The sequence below is a fragment of the Magallana gigas genome, chromosome 7 (assembly GCF_963853765.1).
Source record: "Magallana gigas chromosome 7, xbMagGiga1.1, whole genome shotgun sequence".
Classification (NCBI taxonomy): domain Eukaryota; kingdom Metazoa; phylum Mollusca; class Bivalvia; order Ostreida; family Ostreidae; genus Magallana; species Magallana gigas.
In genome coordinates, this window is record NC_088859.1 from 755,117 (window position 1) to 779,545 (window position 24,429).

Below are 24,429 nucleotides of genomic sequence, written 5' to 3' on the forward strand. Positions count from 1 at the left end.
TTCTATGCATAAAACATGTGAATTCCCGCGATTTGACATAGTATCGGACTTACTATTTTATTTTAGAAATAATATTTAGATTCCACCCTGATACTTTTATTTACGAGGACTTATTTCTTTTTCTTTTCTTTTTTTCGGGGGGGGGGTATTTATCGTTTTCGACATTAGGACATTTTACACGCTATAGTGGTATCATTTTTCAAAATGTGTGCGGTGCTTGTGTGTGTGACGTGTGTGTGTGACGTACGTGTGTGTGTGTGTGTGTGTGTGTGTGTGTGTGTGTGTGTGTGTGTGTGTGTGTGTGTGTGTGTGTGTGTGTGTGTGTGTGTGTGTGTGTGTGTGTGTGTGTGTGTGCGTTCGTAAACACTGGCAACTGAGAGCCGACGTCAAGTTACACAGCAACAACTGAGAACACAAAATTCAAGTGAGGACAAAAATCTGGTCCTCAGTTGAATTTCACCTTAGAAATGCTTAAAATCATGCCATAAACCATATATGTGAAAATTGGTGCATGGACCAGTTGGAAGTATTTTTCCGTTTTGTGTATGTTGTGTGTGTATAATTATCAGCCCGTCAGCATGGCGGTATACACACCACGAAGGGTAACACGCATGCGCGGGTTAAAACGGAAGTTTACATTCTATCTGGATCATATAAGCGCTTGAAAACATACAGATATCAAGGACGATCAATGTCGCGTAAAAAGATAAAGGTAAGTATTATTTGTTTTGGTTTTTAAAAAATATTTTATCGCATAGTGTGTGTTATAAATATGTTAAGGAATTTATTCAACAAACGGAAATGTACATCCATACTTGTTTTTTCGATTAAATTGAATCATACCTTCAGTTACAAATACAGTGCAAGATGCTGTGTATGATCGATACAAACTGGTATAATGGTAAATTATTTCCAACAGTATTTGCTTAAAATCGTTAATATTATACATGTACATAAACCATCACATACAATTTCATACAACTAACTAAAGACGTCACAACAAAAATTGCTCATTATCCCCTATAGGCATCCATATTAACAGCCATTGTCTTTGCAGGATGATCATTGTATTCATTTATTACATACAGACGATGTGCAATTTTCAGAGCAATATTAATCAATGTGTTATCAAACGAAAAGCTAGGTATGCACAATAAATGTGCCATACAAATATTAATTGCATGGCGTTAAAGAAAATATCCAATGGCATGTAAACATGAATTCAGAAAGTACTGGGGACGTGTAGAGGAAAATAAAAGCAATAATTTCATTTTAATTAAGAAGTTGCTAACCTAGCTATTATGACATGAAAACGTGTTATAACCATTATAGTTTGTACATTGTTGATTTTGAAGTAGTTTGTACTATGTAAACACAATATATCAACATCATTTTCCCCAACACCCCTCCCTTAAGTGAATTTTAGATCCGCGCCTGTTTGCATATCATTACATCATACAACTTATATATGAATTAATATGATATCCCAGAAATTTGTCCTTTTTTAAATGAAAATATATCAACGAATCAATTTAAGCTATAAATGCACAATCAATATAACATACCAATTGCAAGGCGTAAAAGATTATTAAATGAAAAGATACCAACGAATTTAATACACACATATAAAAATAAAGACTCAACAAAAAAAACACACATTGTAACCGCTGGCAATTGGAAAAAAATGAAGGCATTACAATTAGCGCCAATTATCAAAATTTAATTATGTAATGACTATAAGTATCCATCATTATATTTTTTGTGAAATATATCGTTGTGTATGATTTTAATTTTTGTGATTGATTATTTGTGGTGTATCTTCTCGTCTGAGGCTTTAACTAGGGTTTTAATGCGTACAGTTTTTTTTAAACACAATTTAAATAAATCATGACTTACCTTTAATGTTACAGTTTAATTTATATTACGTTTAATAATATTGCTGTTTTCATTTTTATCTGTCTAAACATTTGCATAAATATAATAACATGTGCTTTAATAAATTATATTATGCCAGACGCGGATTCCACTAAAAAAAATAAGGCCGTGAAGGATCGTAGCGGCTACGTGGGGCTACGTACATGTACATGTAGCAGCTACGCTGTTGAACAGAAATCTAGACAAGCCGCTACGTGGATATACCTAGCTTACATTTTTAGCTCACCGAGACGAAGTCAGGGGGAGCTTATGCTATACCCTCGGCGTCGGCGTCGGCGTCGGTGTCGGCGTCGGCGTCGGCGTCCGGACCTGGTTAAAGTTTTTGTTGCAGGTCCTGTATCTAAGCTATTACTTGTCCTATCTTCACCAAACTTGCATGGATGATGCATCTGGACCTACTTATGGACTTGAAAGACTTGGATGCTGAATCTGAGTCCTAAATTTCAGATGCTGGAGGAGGTTAAGGTTGTTGGACCAGGTTAAAGTTTTTGTTGCAGGTGCCCTTTGATAGCAATATCTAAGTTACTGCAGGTTTGTACTTCACCAAACTTGCATGGATGGTGTGTCTTATGATACTGATGCACCAGACAGGCTTGAGTGCTGAATCTGAGCTTTAGGTTTCGGATGCTGGAGGAGGTTAAGGTTTTTGGAGCAGGTTAAAGTTTTTGTTGCAGGTGCCCTTTGATAGCAATATCTAAGTTACTGCTGGTCCGTACTTCACCAAACTTGCATTGATGGTGTGTCTTATGATACTGATGCACCAGACAGGCTTGAGTGCTGAATCTGAGCTATAGGTTACAGATGCTGAAGGAGGTTAAGGTTTTTAGAGCTGGTTAAAGTTTTTGTTGCAGGTGCCCTCTGATGATTTTATCTTTGTTACTACTTGTCCTAACTTCACTAGACTTCCATGGATGGTGCGTATTATGATACTGATGCACCAGACAGGCTTGGGTGCTGAATCTGAGCCATAGGTTTTGGATGCTGGGGGAGGTTATGGTTTTTAGAGCTGGTTAAAGTTTTTGAAACAGGTGCCCTCTGATGATCATTTCTTAGTTATTACTTGTCCTAACTACACCAGACTTCCATGGATGGTGGGTTTTATTATACTGATGCACCTGACGGGCTTGAATGCTGAGTCTGAGCCATAGGTTTCAGATGCTGGATATGGTTTAGTTTTTTGGAACAGGTCACATGTTTAATAGATAATAGTGCTATTTCAAACTTGCATAGTTGATTAAACTGAAATATGAATGAATCACAGAGGAAGCTTCAGATGCAGAGTTTGATCTCCATTATCAAGGATGCTAAAGAATATATCTTAGTTATTACTGGTCCTAACTTCACCAAACTTGAAAGGATGGTGTGTCTTATGATACTGATGCACCTGACAGGCATGGATGTTGAATCTTAGCCATATTAGGTTGCGGATGCTGGAGCAGGTTGAGGTTTTAATTGCTAGTGCCCTCTGATGATAATATCTTAGTTATTACTGGTCTGAACTTCACCAAACTTGCATGGAGATGCGTCTTATGTATACTGATGCACCTGACAGGCTTGAATGCTGAATCTGAGCCATAGGTTTCGGATGCTGGATGAGGTTTAGTTTTTTTGGAACAGGTCACATGTTTTATAAATGATACTTTGCATAGTTGATTTAACTATATTATAAATAAACAGAGGTTGCTTCAGATGCAGAGCCTGATCTCCATTATCAAGGATGCTAAAGAAATCTCCCACCTCACTCAAACCTGCTCGATAGATATATGTTTGTTGATAAATGATATAACATGATTCCTATGATATAGTATTGTATGGTATGAAACAATATTGTTTAATATGATACAATATAATATCATATGTAATATAATAAAAAATGATATGATATGATATGATATGATATTGAATCAATTTTTTTTATATTTTATGTTATGATATTGTAACATGATATCGTTATGTATAGTATTGTATATTGTGATACAATATTGTAAATATTATATTGTATTATTAATTTATTATTTTATCACATGGTATTATCACATAAGATATTGCAAAATATAATATTGTATACTATTATACAATATTGTATATTCTATAATATTGTATCATATGATATTGTATAATATGATATTAGTTTCTGTAATATAGAATTATATCACATGAAATTGTAAAATATGATACTGTAATATTATATAATATCGTATTATACGATATTGTATAATATGATTTTGGTTTATAATATGATATATTATCACATCACATGAAATTGTATTGTATGATATTGTAAAATTTATTATTGTATCATATGATACAATATGTATAATATAATGTTGTATTATATATTTTATCACATAATATTGTATCAAATTATATTGTATCATATGATACAATATCATATTATGTTTCAAAAATGATACAGTATCATACAATATCAAACTATATTTATATACAATATAATATCATATGTTTCAATGTTATGATGTATTATGTTATATGATATTGTAATATAATACTATGTTGTTTTATATATTATGATATTGTATTATGTGATCAAATACAATAACGTATAACACAATACAATGTCATACCATACTTTACAATATCATATCTCAGCCTTGTTTATTATGGTATTTTATTGTATTATATGATACATGTTGTAAATATGATAGGCAGCAATATTTATATTATTGTATTAATTAACATATGAACATATGATTATCATACAATTTTTTAACAGATGATATACGATATTGTGTCAAAACAGAATCCATGAATATCCAAGATCATAAAGTATGATTTTCATTTAATATGATAAAGGTGGTCTCATAAAGGTGAAGTCTCATAAGGGTGATGTCTCGTCTCGGTGAGCTTTGTAATCTGTGATTACCTATGTTTAATGCTAAGCATCAAACTCGAAATTGCTACCTCAGTTACCACTTTGTACCAAACTTGATATTTATCCTATTTAGTTATATTTAGTTCATATGATAAGTTATTATGAATTTTAACTTGTACTGTACGTTATATTTCCGCTTGAAATTAACAAAATATGTCGGTTTAATAAGTGGTTGGCTGAATTTAAAGACCTAGCGGCTAGGCTGGTAGCTTATAGTAATGTTCAATATACCTAGATATCCATATATATCCATATCCATATGTTCATTCGCCCTAAAACGCGTTCGCCCTTTGACGCCGTTCGCTCTAATTTCCGTTCGCCCTGAAATGTGTTCGCTGAAGGCCCGTTTGCAATATTAAAATATAATTTTAAAGCGATTTTTTGTAAATAAAGTTTCAAATTATATAAGATAAAAAACCGCATTCAGTGGATTCAACACATATTATAGTGTCCAGATTAACCTCCGTGTGGCTGCATGGCCAACTTAGAAGATTAATTATTAATAATGAATAAGATTCTTTTGATGAGATTAGGGCTATAAAAACTTTTATTCTGAATCAAAAAAGCCGCTGCTCGTATCCTCATTGGATTAAATTGTTTTCAAAACAAAGCGAACATATAGAAAAAAGCTTTCCATAATTTTCAGTTTAAATTATTAACCATTAATTAACATTTTCCACTGTTAAAATAATTATGTCTTAAACATTTAAAAAAAGAATACTTTGATTTCAGTTAAAGTCAGTTATTTAAAGAAAATGTAGTTTTATTGAACAATTGTAAACATTGTTAACGGAATTAAAAACATAACATCGATGATAAATGTTGGATGAAAAAGATAGAAAAATGAAAACTTCTTTATTTTCTTTAACTGACTTTAATTGAAATCACAGTATTCTTTTTTTTTTAAATGTTTAAGACGTAATTATTTCAACATTGACAAGCAAAAAAAAGAAGAAGACGTAATTCACTAATCGTTATAATGCCTATTTTGTTGATTTGCACCCCCCCCCCCCCCCCCCCCCGATGCTACGTTCCTTTATGGCGAATGGACTTGGGCGAACAGGTAGGTGGGGCGAACGAACCCGGTACCTTTTTGCACATGCGTTAAGGATCATCAAAATGGCGAAAGTTGACTGCATGTCATCTTTCCAACTAGTAAACACTAGGTACGAAACACCTTACAATACCTTTTGCAGCTAGAGCCGTTGGAAGGTATTTATCCTTATGTTTGCCTGTGTGAAGGGAGGTTTAATCTATTTTTGCCGAAACGATCGATTCGGTAGGGGTACCTGTCATGGGTCCTGCATGAAGTCCACTCGTTGACGTTGAGAGGATGTACCCAATCCTTCGTTGTTTTTAAACTAACTCTCTCTCTCTCTCTCTCTCTCTCTCTCTCTCTCTCTCTCTCTCTCTCTCTCTCTCTCTCTTCTGCTTTTGACGAAGCTCCCACTGGACACATTGAAACGTTGTGATGCTCTAACTGTCAGGATTTGTTATACACAATTTTGGTGTAAATTAAAAAATAATGTTTGAAAAAAATTAATTTTTAGCTAAAGAAGAAACCCATTTTCACAATAATGAGGCTTATTGTTATTTCTTGCATAAACCCTTGACAAAAGTTGAGCTCATGAGACACATTACACCATCAATAAAAATAAAACACCCAATGAAATCGCAGCGTCTATTTGTTCTTTACATTGTTAAAGTTTGAAGGCCGAACATTTTACAAACACCCCCTTTTTTACCTGTACAAACTTCAAAATGATGCCGCTTGTCAATCAAGTTTGAACGATTGCACCCATTTCGATGGACGTGATCGTCCGAGCTTGATCTGGCCAGGTCCGCTGATTTCTGTTTGCTAGCAATTAACAACGTTATCTTTGATATCTTCCGTCACGTATAAAAAAGGGGAATTAAAATTGAACTTTTAGCATTACCAATATTAACATTGTTTTATAGAAAATAAAAGTCAGTAATTAAAAATATACAATTTATATTTGTATGTGACCTACTAAATTCCACGAAGATGCATAAGCAGTTCCAAAACATGTAAAAAAAAAAAAAAATATTTAAACAATCTTATGAGCTACTAAAGCTGTATTTACTGGAAATACACTCAACTAGAACTTTTTGCACGAAAACGTCACTAAATGGAAAACGAACTCCAATAAAACTGTCATCATAAAAAGGCTGAATTTACATTCCACATTCCTAATATATAGTGGTTTGAATTCTTATACAATTATATTTATTAAAATTGACTTCCTAAACATGAATGTCAAGTGCTAAACACAATGTACTGAGTTACATTTTTAGAGCAGAAGTAATTTAATGATTTTTTTAAATTGTACTTTACACACGTGTAATTCGGACAATGCGTAACATTTCCATAACAAATTGCTTCATATCATTAGAACAACAACATATTCAAACTAAGACCAATTCTGACTGATTAATTATTAATATTTATTATACAATGTAGTCCCCTACAGGTTTTCACCGCAGGGGACTATAGCTTTCCTCTGCGTCCGACAGTCCGTCCGTCTGTCTGTCTGTCCCACTTCAGTTTTCCATACTTTTTTTCTTTATGTGTTTGAGGAATAATATGAAATTTGCTGAACAGCTTCAAAATGTCAAACTAATACAGATCAAGATTACACTTTTGTAGCGTCTGGTTGACATATTTTCGATAATTTTTTGATGTTCGGGTTCGATATTCTGCATAACAGTGCATTGTTTTCACAATTTCCACAAACCGGTAGGGGACGTGTATTACTTATGCAATACTCTCAGAATGCTTGTTTCCTGTGTATTAATTCGCTTCTTGTGTTTAATGATTAGCAGCGTTCACGACCGCTGGTAGACTGCAAGCCCCGGAGGCTTCTACACCTCTAAAAATTAAGCCCCACCCTCACCTGAGATTTACCACCCGGTAAAAATGTGCGCGGCCTTTAAGGACAGTCAAATGGTATAAACATTATTATGTTCCCCCACCCATAACTACTATTTAGACTCATCTATAAAAGTTATCTAACAGTTTCTTGTTATTCGACAGAATGATAAGGGGTTTTTTTTGTTTACTTTTATGATCATCAGTTTAAAATTTGTGATTATGCACAGAGAAAACTGTTTTATAAACTACCGGGATTTACTATAATCTCTCAATCTTTGCAGTGTGGAAAACAGTAAACAAACAAAAAAATGGATGTGCTTTAGCATATTGAAAACCATGTCAAGAAAAGATCGAAAAAGAGTTAATCCCATTGAAGAGTCAAGGAAATGGAGTGAAAAGAATATTGATCCACCAGGATTTAATATATTAAGTTTATTTGAGAACAAAGGTAAGGAAAATTTTTTGAATTGCCCTAAATTAAACTTCTGAATTTTGTTTGGAGACCAATCTAGTTGGTATTATTCCTCTATTGTGAGTTAAATATTTCATGAATCCTATTACTTTTGCGTGCTTCATGGTTATCAACAGGTATTACTCCATATTATCAATAAATTCTGCTATATGGCCCGCTGATAGCTGCACAAATATATATACATTAAATTTAAAACCAAGGAACTTCATTTTCCAAGGAAGTACATGTAATATTGAATAAAAAATTCAGTTGACTAGTGACTACTGTGGATTCATCATTGTGGAAGAACATTTTCGGTATTAAAATTTTCACAGAAGATGTTCCTAAATTAGTTTAAATAGTCCAAAACCATGTGGAACTTTTTGTGTGCAATAAATATACAATTTTTGCATGGGTGGAACTGTAGCTCTACGGTCTGACTCAACCTGAATTTCACGTGGAGCTACTGTTCTGCAAAAATACAAAAATTTTCTTTTGTACAAATTCTTTGACATGATATCAGTGCAATTCATCTAATAGTATATACATGTACATATGACAATAACGTGTAAATTGAAATCAACAATTATTTCTTTATAATTTCCATGTAGCTTCCTGTATGCTTATATTATGTATTATAGGCAGAGGAGTCAGAACAACTGTCCGCAGAAATGCAGGCGACTTTTTGTTAGTGTATACAGGAAAGGTTATAACAAAGAAGGAAGGTGAGAACTTGGAAGAAGGGTTCTCATCTGGCTACAGATTTTGTTTACAGAGATTTGTGGTAAGTGTCTAGATTCTCATGAAATACTTTTTTGTTTTCTTACGTACCTAAATATATGGATATTGGTTTAATGCCAGGCCATGGTTTAATCAAGTATAGCTAAACATATTTGGCTGGTTTTATGGTGGTAGTCAAGGGCTCCAGCAGTTGGAAAATTCAACATTCAAAGATTTTAGAAAAGTGAACACCTAGCTTGTACTAATTATTTGTATGGACTAAATAATGTTGTCACAGAGATAGCTGTCATTTCTCTTATGGTAATTAATTTAAAACATATTTTTCCATCACTGAATCTCGCAAAGACAAATGAATCTATTTACAACTTTTTTTACATCATCCCAGAGGGAAGTCAAATTATACATACTTTATTCCTGTGCACTGTTTGAATTCTAAATAAAATTCCCCTCTCTGTTATACTACTCTGGCTCCAATTGATGACTATCTCAGATCATTAGCTTCAATTAATCTATATATTGATAAACTAATTCCATTTCTACATCACTCTAACTCTATAAAAATCTTAAAGGGCCTAAAGAAAAAGTAGGTTTGTTTCCGCTTTCCCAACCAACCATGAAAAATATTGCCATCTCAAAACTTTTTTTTTGCCATTTTTCAGTGAGGGTGTTAAATTTTTGTTTTTTTTTTCAGATCATCTATTTTTTAAAAATTTAGTCAGAGAAATGTTTGGACAAGTCTGTTTATTACATCAACGTTGAAAAAACGCTTGAAATTAAAAATGGCAGGACATTCTGCAAACAATAGCACCCATGCAAGGCTCCGATTATCAAAAGCTAACTCATAAAACTTGACCACTCTAGACGTTAATTTGCTTCATAACGCATTCTAAAATCACTATAATAATTACAACTAATACACAAAAATTTACTCCTCATCACATACATGAAGAAACATCACAACTACTAGTATACAACAGTCTGCATAATATTATAATAATGAGAGTGTTGTGTTGTGCAGTACTATGTTTATATATAATACAATAACCAGGAATTATTTGCATGCACTTGCTTCTTGTTTGTGTGACAGAGAAAGAAAAAATACAAAAACATTGTCATCTATCTGTAATGCATGTTAGGCCTTACAGTACTTAAGTACTGTAAGGCCTAACATGCATTTCTGACAGATGTATATATTTTTAAATTTTTAACATGTCTTAAAAAAAATTAATCTATACTGTTGAATCACTAGATTTCGTGGTGGCTCAATTTTCGTGGATTTCGTGGGTACCTCTTATCCACGAAATAACATCCTCCACGAATTGATAAATTAGGGTAATAAAGTCATATTTCCTGTTGAAGATACTAGTATATAAGAATACATGACATTATGTCCCCACGAACCTGTCAAATTTAAGCCTCCCACGAAAATTGGCTGCCACGAAATTTAATGATTCCACAGTAATAGTTTACACAAGCCTATATTATTTTTATTTCTTTGATTTAAACAAAGGCTCTATCCAACTTTTTACTAAAGAAAATGAGTTATTGTAGTATATTATAAACATATATTTTGGTATGAATCTTTTATTAATGGAAGCAATTAATTTAACTCGATCATTTCTAGTGTTGATGCATCAGAAGAAGATGGTAGATTGGGAAGGCTTGTGAACCATGGGAGCAAGAAAGAGATCAACTGCAAAATGAAATTAATAGGGGAAGTGCTATGTCTTTTTGGAACCAGGTATTTACAAAATAATTTTGCCTGTTTACCGTGTACTAGGCTTACTGGTACTGAATTAATTATCATGATTAGGCCAACATTTTTTTTATTTTTAAGTTTATGAACCCAAAAGTTTTAAGTCCCATAGGAGGAGAAAATGAAAACAAAAAAATATTTTTTCAATACATTATCAACATTATTCTGTCATGTACATTATATAAGTTTCACCGAAATGATTTCTTATAACTGTGTTATTTCTCAACTTGGTAAACATATTGAGTAAACATATATGGAAACAGGCTCTGTATATTGTTGAAGCACAAATTTTTGTGGGGTTGAAATTTCGTTGTTTTATAGCAAAATAATGTTTTATTGAGATTTAATTTCTTCATTTTAAGAATATCTTAAATGTTAACTATCTGGTTTAAAATTCTCATCTCCCCCTTGGCAGATTTAGTGTAATTCATATAATGCCATATAGCGGTTCTTCTGAGTTATTTATTGTTCTTGAAAAAACACAGTTGTGTTTATAATGGCAACAGCAATACAGCATCACTTTAAAGTATGTCACAACAAATACCGAAAATAAATTTCTCTTCAGCTCATCCTGTAGGTGCAGGAAGTAATAGATAACTTGAGATACATGGTAAAAACTGCCAAATGTATATACATGTGTATCTTCCTCAAACTAATTTTTCTGGATTCGTGCAATAAAAGCAAGTATCACTTTGCGCCGCCGTTACTGTGAATAAGCTGAATAAAATGAACAATTTGATTGGATGCCCTGAAAAGTCATTATTAATAAGCAAGTTATGTTGACGTTGGCTAAATCTGCCCAGGGGGAGATGAGAATAATGAATCCGACATTTGGCTAGCGAAGATGCTATATGTCTTCCATGTTATGGTATTTTGATATCATTTCAAACTGGTCCAATGTGGTAACAATTAAAATGTTAACAATATATCAACTCAATTTTTTTATCGGTAAATTATAGTATGTGTAGTAACATTGATGTCCATTCTAAAGGGGCATTATGTTGCATGAAATTTGATTGTATTATTTTAATATTTGACAAACAGTAACCAATCATAATGAATGTCTTATACAGAAATATGTTCACTAATTTTGAATTGAATTAAATCGAAATTGATCTAGAATGAACCGAATATCAAAATTAATTTTGTCGTGAATTGTAATGCATTTGTATCATGATATTTCACCCCTATTGTCCTTATACATGTTATACCCTGTCAACAAGTGTATAATGAAATGTACTTGTTTAAATAAATTAAAGTAATTGGTTACAAAACTTTAGTTGACTATCAAATTTTACTATTATTCACAACAGAGATATACATGAGGGAGAAGAGCTATTGTATGACTATGGACTCAAGTCTTATCCATGGAATTCTAAGGTACAGTGAAAATTTGCTTTTAAAAGTTGGATTTTGATAACTTATAGGTAAATCCTCCATCACAAGGAAGCTGGTGGCCGGCATATTCTTTAAAAATAAATAGTCAGATTTTGTATTATTCATTGAATGCAAATAAATTTATTTAGGAGAAAACAAAACCTAGTAAGTCTAGCTTAAATTGTAATATTACAGTGGTCTTTATTACTGACAACATTCCTTTTTATTAGCTCACCGAGACGAAGTCAAGGGGAGCTTATGCTATAACCCCGGCGTCAGCGTCCGGACCTGGTTAAAGTTTTTGTTGCAGGTCCTGTATCTAAGCTATTACTTGTCCTATCTTCACTAAACTTGCATGGATGATGCATATTGACCTTCTTATGGACCTGAAAGACTCGGATGCTGAATCTGGGTCCTAAATTACAGATACTGAAAGAGGTTAAGGTTTTTGGAGCAGGTTAAAGTTTTTGTTGCAGGTGCCCTTTGATAGCAATATATAAGTTACTCCTGGTCCTAACTTCACCAAACTTGCATGGATGGTGTGACTTATGATACTGATGCACCAGACAGGCTTGAGTGCTGAATCTGAGCTATAGGTTTCGGATGCTGGAGAAGTTAAGGTATTTGGAGCAGGTTAAAGTTTTTGTTGCAGGTGCCCTTTGATAGCAATATCTAAGTTACTGCTGGTCAGTACTTCACCAAACTTGCATGGATGGTGTGTCTTATGATACTGATGCACCAGACAGGCTTGAATGCTGAATCTGAGCTATAGGTTTCGGATGCTGGAAGTGGTTAATGTTTTAAGAGCTGGTTAAAGTTTTTGTTGCAGGTGCCCTCTGAAGATAATTTCTTAGTTACTACTGGTCCTTACTTCACCAAACTTGTATGGTTGGTGCGTCTTATGATACTGATGCACCTGACAGGCTTGAATGCTGAATCTGAGCCATAGGTTTCGGATGCTTGAGGAGGTTAAGGTTTTTGGAGCTGGTTAAAGTTTTTTGAGCAGGTGCCCTCTAATGTTATGTCTTAGCTAGGCTAGGCATAACTTCATCAAACTTGTGTGGATGGTGCGTCTTATTATACTGATGCACCTGAATGGCTTGAATGCTGAATCTGAGCCATAAGTTTCGGATGCTGGAGGAGGTTAAGGTTTTAAAAGCTGGTTAAAGTTCTTGAAACAGGTGCCCTCTGATGATGACATCTTAGTTATTACTTGTCCTAACTTCACCAGACTTCCATGGATGGTGCGTTTTATGATACTGATGCACCTGACAGGCTTGATCAATGCTGAGTCTGAGCCATAGGTTTTGGATGCTGGATAAGGTTAAGTTTTTTTTAACAGGTCACATGTTACATAGATAATAGTACTATTTCAAACTTATATAGTTGATTAAACTGTAATATGAACGAATCGCAGAGGAAGCTTCAGATGCAGAGCTTGATCTCCATTATCAAGGATGCTAAAAAATATATCTTAGTTATTACAGGTCCTAACTTCACCAAACTTGAATGAATGGCGTCTTATAATACAGATGCACATGATAGGCTTGAGTGCTGAATCTGAGCCTTAGGTTGCGGATGCTGGAGGAGGTTAAAGTTTTAATTGCTGGTGCCCTCTGATGATGATATCTTGGTTATTACTGGTCCTAACTTCACCAAACTTGCATGGGTGATGCGTCTTATGATACTGATGCACCTGACAGGCTTGAATGCTGAATCTGAGCCATAGGTTACGGATGCTGGATGAGGTGTAGTTTTTTGGAACAGGTCACATGTGTAATAGATGATAGCTTGCATAGTTGATTTAACTTTATTATAAATGAAACGCAGAGGTAATTGCTTCAGATGCAGAGCCTGATCTGCATTATCAACGATGTTAAAGAAATCTCCTACCTCAATTAAACCTGCTTGATAGAAAGATGAGGTTGTTAAATGATATAACATAATTCCTATGATAAAGTATTGTATGATATGAAACACTATTGTTTAATATGATACAATATAATATCACATGTTATATTGTAAAAAGTTATATGATACAATATAATATTGTATCAATTTGTTTGATATTTTATGATATGATATTGTATCATGATATTGTTCTGTATAGTATTGTATTTTATGATACATTCTACTACAGTTATTGCCGAGATCAAAGAGATGCCGCGGACATTATTCTTCAATGTACCACGAACGACATTAGTAAATTATCAGATCAGAAATACCTATTTGTCTCGCACTGATCATGGAAGTACAACTTCAAACCGTAAAAAGTTTTAAAACCATGTCAATTTCACGTGTTAGTTCCAGTCAAAACAATGTGTATTGCCTCAAATCTTTATTTTTAATGCGGCTGTTCCTAGGACCTCCCTGGCACATTTTCACTGCGTGTTTTTACATAAAATATATAACGTGTAGTAGTAATAATCGTATTAAATTGCCCTTAAAATGTTAGGAATGTGATTCAAAGATATTTAATAAATAAGTGAACTTCAAGAGTATTAAAATCCTAAGAAAAAGTCTGTCGTCATCATGTGATTCCTTTGATCGATACACATGTAAACATTACTAACAAAACTGTTGGGGTTACACGGAACAGCCGTCAAAATGACCTAGATCATCTCTCTATAGGAGAAACGATCTGTAGAAATACTGGGCTGTTAGTAGAATAGAAATAAAGTTCTAGCTTGTTTTCGTGAATGTTGCAGGATAACCTCCTCGGTCTCGAAATGTTGTTTGAAATATAAAAGCCTCAGCTAGCGCCTCGGTTTTTATATTTCAAAACAACATTTCTCGACCTCGGAGGTTATTCTGCAACATTCACGAAAACTCGTACTTTATTTCTTAATCCATGAATATCCAAGATCATAAAGTATGATTTTCATATAATATGATAAAGGTGGTCTCATAAAGGTGATGTCTCATAAGGGTGCATGATCCCTCGTCTCGGTGAGCTTTGTAATCTGTGATTACCTATGTTTTTATATTCTAGGAACATCTGCATTTTTTGCAGAATTATTGGTTTTTTCGTATTGTTTTACTTTTAAATTTATTTACTAAACAGTGAGATGCCCCTAAATCAAACGAGGGGGGGGGGATATACTGTTTTATCCATCTGGGTCTGTTTGTTCATCTGTATGTTGGTAACAAATTTCTGTCACATTCTTCTTAAATTGGCAACTATTATTTATACAGTTGCTTGAGATTTTAACACACTCATTGTATAGGCATATGACATATGGTGGGAGTCGTTTTTGTACAAATTAGATGTCACTTTCCTATGAAATGACAAATGTATTCTTAGACTTGAATTTAAAATAAATTTTCATTACAGTTTTCTCAGAAATTGCTCATCGCAGATGCGAGAGATTTTAACACATGTACTCTTTGTTTAGTGGTAGGCATTCCATTTAATGGGATTCATTTTTGAGCACATCTAATGTCCACTTTCTGTTACATTATGACTGTGTTTATTTTGTATATTCACATCAGGGTGGGGTATAACTAGTGAGTACAGTGTATTGACTCACAGATTTCTTGTTGTTTTAGACAAACCATCTGCCCCTAAGGGACCATTCAGTGTGTCCAATCTCACTGCTTCATCTGCTGACTTGAATGGAAGCCAACAACAAAAGATAACGGTTCTCCAGTCACAGGCTATGTTATTGAGTCCAGACCTAGCACCAGAGCAAGATGGAGCAAAGTGGCCAAGATGGGTGACAACACCACCAAATACTCTCCCAAAGACCTCGTTGACTATCTGTTCAGGGTGTCTGCTGTTAATGAGGAGGGACAAGTCTCACCACTAGAGACCAAAGAACCTGTGAGACTTAAGAGGAAGAAAGGTAAGAGCTTACATATGTTGAAATGTATGCTTAAGTGTGTAAGATAATGTATGATTACTGGTTAAATATCTTTGTTTCTCTTTAGATGTTCTATCTTCACCAAGACAAGTCAAAGTGTCTAAACTTGGTCCCGATTTTGTGACACTGGATTGGAAATCACTGTCTTCAGATGGAGGCTTCAAGGTGACAGGGTATGTGGTGAAGCAGAAGAGAGGCTCTGATGGTGACTGGGAGGAGGTGGCCACTCTAAAGGCTATTGAGATGTCTTACAAAGTCCCCAAACTTGATGAAGACCAAGAGTATTTCTTTTCTATAACTGCCCTGAACCAGAACGGACAAGGAGATACCTGTGAACTGGACACGTCTGTTGTTCCAAAGAGACCTCCAGGTAAACTTGAGCTAAAACTCATTGTTTAAGCACTTCATACACTGTATTTACAAAACTTGGTGTATGAATAAGGCTAACCAAATTTTTGTATTTACATGATCTTTGATGAGGTCTGCCATAGGGTTGGATACCGGTACACGGTACCAATACCGTACCGAATACTTGCTTTAAAAATACCGGTAAAATACCGTTTCATTTAATACCGGTACTAATAACGGTATTTCTGTATCTTTGAAACCTTTTTATACAATTAAAATGATTTTAAAAAAACGATTACAGACTCGCTAAAATCGAATTCTCCGCGCATTAAAAGGATAGGCTAATTAACGAAATATGAGCTTTCCCGTTCTTAGAACGATCCTTGATTCGACTGCCAATACTATAATAAGTCAATACATAAATTTAAAAAAAAAAAGATATACATTTACAATGATAGTTTTTAATTTTATTATGACAATAAATGTAAATTAAAAAGACAAAATAGCGCAAAAGTTTTTTTTAAAATTCCGTTCTATTTTCTGATGTTTCATCAATTAGTGCGACCAAACAATGGCTGACAACCAGGTAAACGCGCTCGGCTGTTTAGTCTCATTTAAGTAGGAAATCAGATGGTGGTGTTTGCAACAATTGCCAGTTATTTTGCCTGGGAAAAGGGGAAAACACAAGGAACTTTACTAAACATTTGAGAATCAGATTCAATTTATTTGTCTGTTAATCTTTTATTAAAAGATTGGAGCATAAACATAGTTTGTAAACTCATATGTTATTGTAAATATATTATATACTATCTTTATAAATTATAACACTGAAAGATCAAAAACACCTTTATTGAAAAAAAATAATTATCATTCTCATTTATTGAGGTCTAGTACCGTATCGTTAAAAATACCGTATCATTTCAAAAATACCTGTATGGTATTGTACCGTTTCATCCTTAACGGTATCCAACCCTAGTCTGCCATCAAAAGCACTGGGTTTATTTAGTCTGTAACAATGCCATTTCATGAAAACGTTTTCAATACACATCATGTATTTTGAGTACTTTGATTTTTTTCTGTTGTTGAGATTTCTTTTCAAATGCATATAAAAAGTGTATTTTATGTGCATTTTCAGAAAAACCGTCGCCACCAGTTGGTCCAGTCATACTCTCAGACATTCAGAAAACCTCTTTGGTGTTAGCCTGGAAACCCAGCAAGAATGATGGCAGATCTCCTCTAACAGCTTACTATATTGAAATGAGGGACCTTAATAATGGATCCTGGTCTGCAGTCACCAAAGTGACCCCAGACATCACCAGCTACTGTTTCTTATGATTTTGTTTTAAGATTGTCTAGAAATGGTGTTTGGAACTGGAGATAAAGAAGATCCCCCAAGCAAAGAACTTAAAAAGCAAAGAGGTATTTGTCTGATTAAAACAGAAAGTAAACAAAAAACTAAAGTATAAGCTTCTGCCATACAAAATAGTCATGCAGAGAGTAATGCATGTTTATGTATTTTTGAAGCTGGGTTTTATGTCAATATGTTATTTGATTAAGGCAGTTGAACTTGTAAGTTGTAATTTGTTGTGTTACTTCCAGGTTTTAAAAGAATAAGTGGAAAAAGAAAACCTAATGAACAGCAGCTGAGAAAGCAGCAGTTAAGAGGCAAATGGGCCAGTTTTTAAATCTAAGGACCCTGCCAAAAAAACATGACTGTGACCCGGCTCTTCAAAAAGAAGAGAGTTTGAAAAATTGAACCTGGAAACAAGTCAAAGACTTTGTTAGAAATACAAACTTGAAGCTACTTAAACAGTAGGATTCAAAAATGAAATGTATGAAGTTCTTTGTGTAAATTGACTTGTTTCTATAATGAAAAGAAATTTTATAATATTCAGAACTAGAGACAGATCAGAAATGTAGTATATGTGCATTGATTTACTTGTTAGTTTTCTAGAGAGAGAGACAGAGGAGCTTTTGCTTTTGCTTTAAAAGTAATTTTTAGTATCTTTATAATGATTTTGAATATTCATTGTAATAGTGGTTGTCTTATGAAGAATTTTTTATGACAAGTAAAATAAAGCTGTAAGCTCAGCTGTTAGCCTTCATGATGCACATAAACCTGATAAAAGCCTTTTTATAGTGACAGACTTGGTGTCTCATGTATATCATGTTGGACTGCCTAGTGACATGAATGCTAAAAAATTGATGAAAATAATGCCAGATCTTAGCTGTTATATACATGTATTTAATGATCTTTCCATATGAAATATTTACTACATATATGTACAATATCCTTAAGGATTTAACCATTTCATGCTCTGTTTTGCATGTACATGAAGTTAAAATGAAGGTGAATTTGGAATGATAAAGATCTACAGCAAGAGCGTAGTTGGCTAAGCTATTGTTAATTACGGTAAATGAATTCAGTCAATGTTATCTATTTTATATTAAGAATGAATTTGCTATGCTTAGTGTTCAATTAGCTCTTGTTGATAAAAGAAATGTTATTAAAGTTGTATATTGCCATTTAGTGTGATTTTCGTTTTGATTTCTTTTTAGGTCATTCTTTTTAAAACTAGTAAAGAAATGCATTTATTTATAATAATTTTTAGGTATAATAAAGTTTTGGGGATATAGGAATCACCTTGTCTGTCCGTCTGTCTGTGCAAACATTTAGGACCATATCTTTCTAATGGAGGAACATTACAATTCCCCACTTCACACAAAGGTTGCTTACAGCCCGAGGGTGTGTTGTGATCTTGACCCAAGGTCATTTGTACAAGTACAAGATCACTGGAAAGAAAATTGTATAATTTGTGTCTTTATCTTTCTTATGGAAAAACAAGGGAAGTCCCTACTCCATAAAAAGATTGCATATGACCTGAGGGTGTGTCATGATCTTGAGCCAAGGTCGTTTGTGCAAGTTGAAGGTCACTCCAAAAAATTGCATAATTCATGTCTAGGCCATATATTTTGTAATGGATAATGATTAGAAGCTGAAACTTGACACATGGATTGCCTGTGACCTGAAAATATCTCATGACCTTGAGCTTTTGTCATTTGTGGTTCAAGGTTACTGGAAGGAAAATGGTGTATCCATTAATTAAAACTTTTTGATCAAGACGAGTAAATTCTTCATTAATACATTAGGCTTTTAATACCCCGCAACTTTGGTAAATCATATTTACCGAGTTCCTTCCCATATTGAAACTGCCGTTACTATTCTATAACATTATATGATTGCCTAAAATGTCCTGCTTTTGTTACTATACCCCAGGGGTGCGTTTTACTACAGAACTAGCGACTAAGTCGTAAATCTGTTAAGTCTCACAAAATGAATCTCAACAAATGGAATTGTAACGTTAACACTCCTGTCAAACAGTTTCAATATTTTAGGAACAGTGTATTTTTTTCTGGCATTAACTTAAAATTCTAAATAAATTTTGCATTATGTGCATTTTTAATTTTGGTCATATTTTTTAAGTTCTTTTGTTAAGCGCGGCCTTTTATATTTTTGTGTAGAACAGCAAAAAAAAATTCATAGCGGGGGTTATCATTTTTGAGCTTGCTCAAAGTATCGCTAATTTAACATGAAACTGTCATGCGATCAACTATATATCAATGCGTTAATTACAAGAAATTTAGAGATTACGTAATAAAATTTGTATTGTTTATAGGCAGATGAGGACCTATTACAGACTCTAGTCTCGTAAGTTTTGCCCCACGTTTTAATCTAAGTTAAAGGAAATCTTTTATGAAAATATATATATTTACATACATGTACATGTATTATGAAAAAAGTACTTGGGCTTACAAGATAGTGCAGATGCCAATTGGTTTAATCACAAAATGCAATTTTTAAATTTCTATTTAGATTTACTTCTATAATTTCAATTGCAAACCTCTAGGCTCTTCTGTGGATTAAAAACTGTAACAGTATTAATAATGATAACCACATTTTAATGTGCATGGTCACAGCTCGGCTGGGTAAAGAACAAATAATCATTTTTTAGGCAAAATTCTTTTTGCCTGTGTGTGTATGTGCAATGAAGTCCTCATTTGTCCGCGTGTGTATCAAATTGGCCTTATTTGACTGTGAGTATATTAAAGTCCCAATTTGACGATTTGTGTATCAATTTGAGCTCCACCCATGACTCCATGAGTGATCATAAAGTTACGCATGTTTATGTCAAACGAATTAAATCGATGCTGTCGATCAAACCGGTACTTAAAATGCATGTACATGTTGTACATGTACTTTTCCAGCACACAATAGAAAAAATATTCCGGAAAAATAAGTTAACTATAGGACCAAAATATAAGCCATGGTTTGATTCAGCTTTGCATAATGAAATTACATGTATAATAAGAAAAATCTTCTAAACGTCAACAACACTCCCCCCCCGTAATTTGCAAAAGAAATTAAAGATTTTCTACACATTGAGGTTTTTAAATTCTTACTTCCATGCAGTGTAATAACACATTGCCTTGATTAATATAGCAGGGGTATGTTGTTTACATCGATTTCTCATTGCTCATTTTGAGAGCCTGTTTTCTACATGTATATGAGCGCATTTATTTTAATGTTTAAGTTTTCGTAAATATGGTTAATGAAAACAGTTACATTAATCATTCACATCCATGGAATAAATTGAAACAGCCGTGCGTTCATTTGTTTTTTATTTAAAAAGTGCAAAATCTTGTGTGCGTGTCTCTATTAGGTGCCTTGTTTACGAATTTCAACCCGTCTTGCCCTCATGAATAACAATCACGTGCACGTGATTCAACTCTATTCACATTCACGCTTTTAGCATACCTATTCCACATCGTGATCGAAAATCAAATCACGTCATGTCTCGTCAAAATCCTTTTTGTGGGTGCAGTTTGATGCATTGGACAAGGAGGACCCTATCAAATATTGGTACTGCCAGTTCAAGTCTGGAGCACGCTTAGTGAGCAGCTGTGCGCATGATGCATAAGTACGCATGCTGCATCAGTACTGTGGTACACAGAAAATCAGAGACATGCAATGTACTTCAGAGTCAAATTATGCCCGTTAGTTTTCTGGACTGTACCTACACTGATTTTTTTAGAAGTGATAATACTGATATTCAATTACAATTTTTTAAAACGATTTATTCCCTATACAAAGAGCGTAGTTCAATTTAGCCGCATATTTGTCGGAACACTCAGATTTTTCAAAATTATATGCTTAATAAAATAAATTCTAGAAATTCACGGAAATATAATAAGATCTAATTATCTCTTAAGAAAAATGGGTTCTGTAAATTATGGAAAATATTGTATCCATTGTCAGGCGTTCTGTTTACATATTCGATTTGCATTTTAAGCGTACATTTTAATCCAACGAATTATTTGCCGTTAAATAATTTCAAAGACATCTCGTAAGTCAAGCAGTAAAAACAAAATCTAAATTTCTATTATACTCTGTCGGTCTCAAGCTTAAAAAAGGTGAGGTGGGTTTTAGATTGCTTTCTTTGGTATCACTTAAAGAAACGATACATGTACATACACCTCGAACACACGCTAATATACTCATGCATACTATTCGCACGCTTGAATGACGCCCCGCCTTTTTATTCAAATAATACAATGACCTACATAGCCGTAACGGCTCAGTTTGCACTGAAGTATACAATTTTTGTGATCGGCTTCGGTCGATCACAGTGCATCCGGCAAACTTAACTATCTGCGCATACATAACGTCTCGCGCTACTTTATTAACTATGCTATGTCAGCTTCGTATTAATCCTTATTCGATACTTTTATAACTAAGGAACATTATTTTGATGCATTTATCTTGACATTTAAACATTTATCAATTTACACAAAACATTTATCAAGTTATACACAATGATTCAGAATTTCACTAAATGTTTACATTTCTTTCCATGCGTTAGTCGAAGCACGACCTTGCTATTTCGGACCCCCCCCCCCCCCAAAAAAAAATATAAAAAATATTGGCGTTTAAAAAAGGGAAAAGATCGCAGTGTTATGTTATTATACAGCATAACATTTAAGCCGCATTATGTTCTTTAATAATTCTTTTATAAGACACTAAGTTCAAAATAAGAATAAGATTAAAAAAAAAAACATGAATCCAAAGGAAGGAGGATCGCTCTTCAGCCTTCGACTTTCACTCTTTCTTGTATACTCGAGCTTTGCGGTCGCATCTTTGCAATATCGCAAATTCATACCCGCATGAATCACCAAAGTAAGCATTTTATTGTTTAAGTTAAGGTGGAATGGAGCACCTGGCGATATTAATGTGAATAAAAGTACATTATAATCAAAATGCTTTCATCGGTTTAGAATTTTTAAATTGTACAATATTTGCCAATACGTTAATTAAATTTTTTTGGAAAGATAAAAATTGTAAAAGCCTCAAAGGATACGAACTCATGACGTACAGATTCGCAACCGACGCTTTAATTGATTGCGCTAAGCTGTTAGGTACATACTTGTGAAAGAAAAATTATATAGAATTAAATTGAATTTTTTGTTTATTTTGATAGGAAGCACGTCGCAATATGGAGGTGTTCCATACCACCTTAAAAGAAAGATGTAAATATAACCACGCGGGTTATGTATTTTTTCTCCAATGTCGCTTCCTTCATTCCCGCGTAAATCATCAAAGACAGCATTATATTGTTTAAGTGAAAATAATAAATAAATGTTTTCACTATTAATGCACAGCGACACAATCTATTTTGACATCTGCGACGATTATAATAGCCGCCCCATGACCATAAACTTAATCACTGGTGAAATCCGTGCATCATTCACTGATTGGTTGCAGTTATCAAAGTTGTGCGAAAAGTACCGATGAAATTGAAGTGATAATAATCAGCTGCAGGCATATATAGCGGGGGGGGGGGGGGGGGGGGCAGGGGCAACAGAGATTTTTTAAGAAATATATAAATTTGAATTTGGAGGCATCTGCCCCCCCCCCACACACACATACTTTGTAAAAGGTGGTATGCATTTGGAAATGAACAAAATAAGTATTATAATGCAAGTTTGAGTAACTTTCAGACCCGATTGGCGAATTAGGTTTTTTTTGCTTGTGAATTGTGAAGTCTGCTCCCCCCCCCCCCTCCACACAATTTCAAAAAAAACGATGCTACGTGCCTGAGCTGTGTGTATATTTTTTACCGTAATTTAATGTGTTTTTCAGTTATGTACTCACGAAGCGATTGGTAGTGGACTTTGGTTACTAAATTTGATACATACTGATTCTCAGTTGGCAGTGTGTGTACGTATATTAAAGTCCTCATTTGACGGTATATGTATCAATTTGACCTCATTTGAGAGTGCATATATATATAAGAGTTTTCATTTTGACGGTACATTCTCTACAAAATTTACGTTCGATCTCCGTGCGTTCAGTCGAGCGTCGCTAACCGTGCGCTCTCCGTTCACAAAGCGCTCGCGCTTACCGTTCATAAGGCGTTCACCATTCGCTCATCGTGCGTTCAACTTGTGTTCTCAAATCGTTCACTCAAAGTTCATTAGTCATTGTCATTCGGAACTCCAAAGTGAAAAGATCGTTCTCAGAAAAAAGAAGACATGAAAACACTTGTATGCACGCGATGAAATCAAATTGAATTAATTCAGCGAGATCACAGAAGCTGGAGAAACTATTGTAAAAACTAAAAACTTAAACCTATACGAATTGTGCCGATGTCATATAACATCAAAGCCTGCCTTCAAAATACGCTAAATGCACATGTATCCGGGAATTCGTTACACAATTGACGAGGTACATTGTTTTGTTTTTATCTTCATAATGCTTTATTTACATTATCATCTGCAATACAAATGAATGTAAAATGAATCAAGTTTTCCAGTATGTCCAAGATCCCAGCGTGTTGTTAATTTTTAATAAATATGACGCAATAAAGAACACGTAAAATAAAAAGCCTTGAAAAAGATACAATATTTTTATAATTTATATTAAAGAATGATATATGTTTAAGTATATTTTCATATACAATAATATGCAATGCAGTTTTAAGATATTTTTAATAGCTCGCAAACATATATCGGTAAATAAAATGGGTTTTTTTCCGCGATCTTGTCTTTATTTACTTCTTTGATATAATTCAAGGCCCGATTTAGAAAATAATTCTCATAAAGAATTTAAAGTAT

General features: G+C 33.8%; 1 protein-coding gene across 8 annotated transcripts; it reads left to right on the forward strand.

The window, feature by feature from the left end:
- The first annotated feature begins 258 nt into the window (after positions 1-258).
- LOC117685252 (myomesin-3) lies at positions 259-18,770 on the forward strand. 8 transcript variants are annotated; one of them, XR_010707875.1, is made up of 10 exons: positions 5,910-6,040; positions 7,670-7,796; positions 8,003-8,169; positions 8,814-8,956; positions 10,538-10,654; positions 11,983-12,049; positions 15,596-15,891; positions 15,977-16,279; positions 17,393-17,676; positions 17,857-18,770. XR_010707875.1 is itself a non-coding variant. In XM_066066806.1 (9 exons), exons 6-9 carry the CDS (start codon positions 15,759-15,761, stop codon positions 17,511-17,513), a joined length of 516 nt encoding a protein of 171 aa, XP_065922878.1. In that variant the 5' UTR covers positions 5,882-6,040; positions 8,003-8,169; positions 8,814-8,956; positions 10,538-10,654; positions 11,983-12,049; positions 15,596-15,758; the 3' UTR covers positions 17,514-17,681. The 8 variants fall into 8 exon arrangements, 2 of the variants coding, with proteins under 2 accessions (XP_065922878.1, XP_065922877.1); XR_010707876.1 differs by lacking the exons at positions 5,910-6,040; positions 7,670-7,796 and adding an exon at positions 259-712; XM_066066806.1 differs by lacking the exons at positions 7,670-7,796; positions 17,857-18,770 and having other exon boundaries at positions 5,882-6,040; positions 17,393-17,445; positions 17,487-17,681.
- The last annotated feature ends 5,659 nt before the right edge of the window (positions 18,771-24,429 follow it).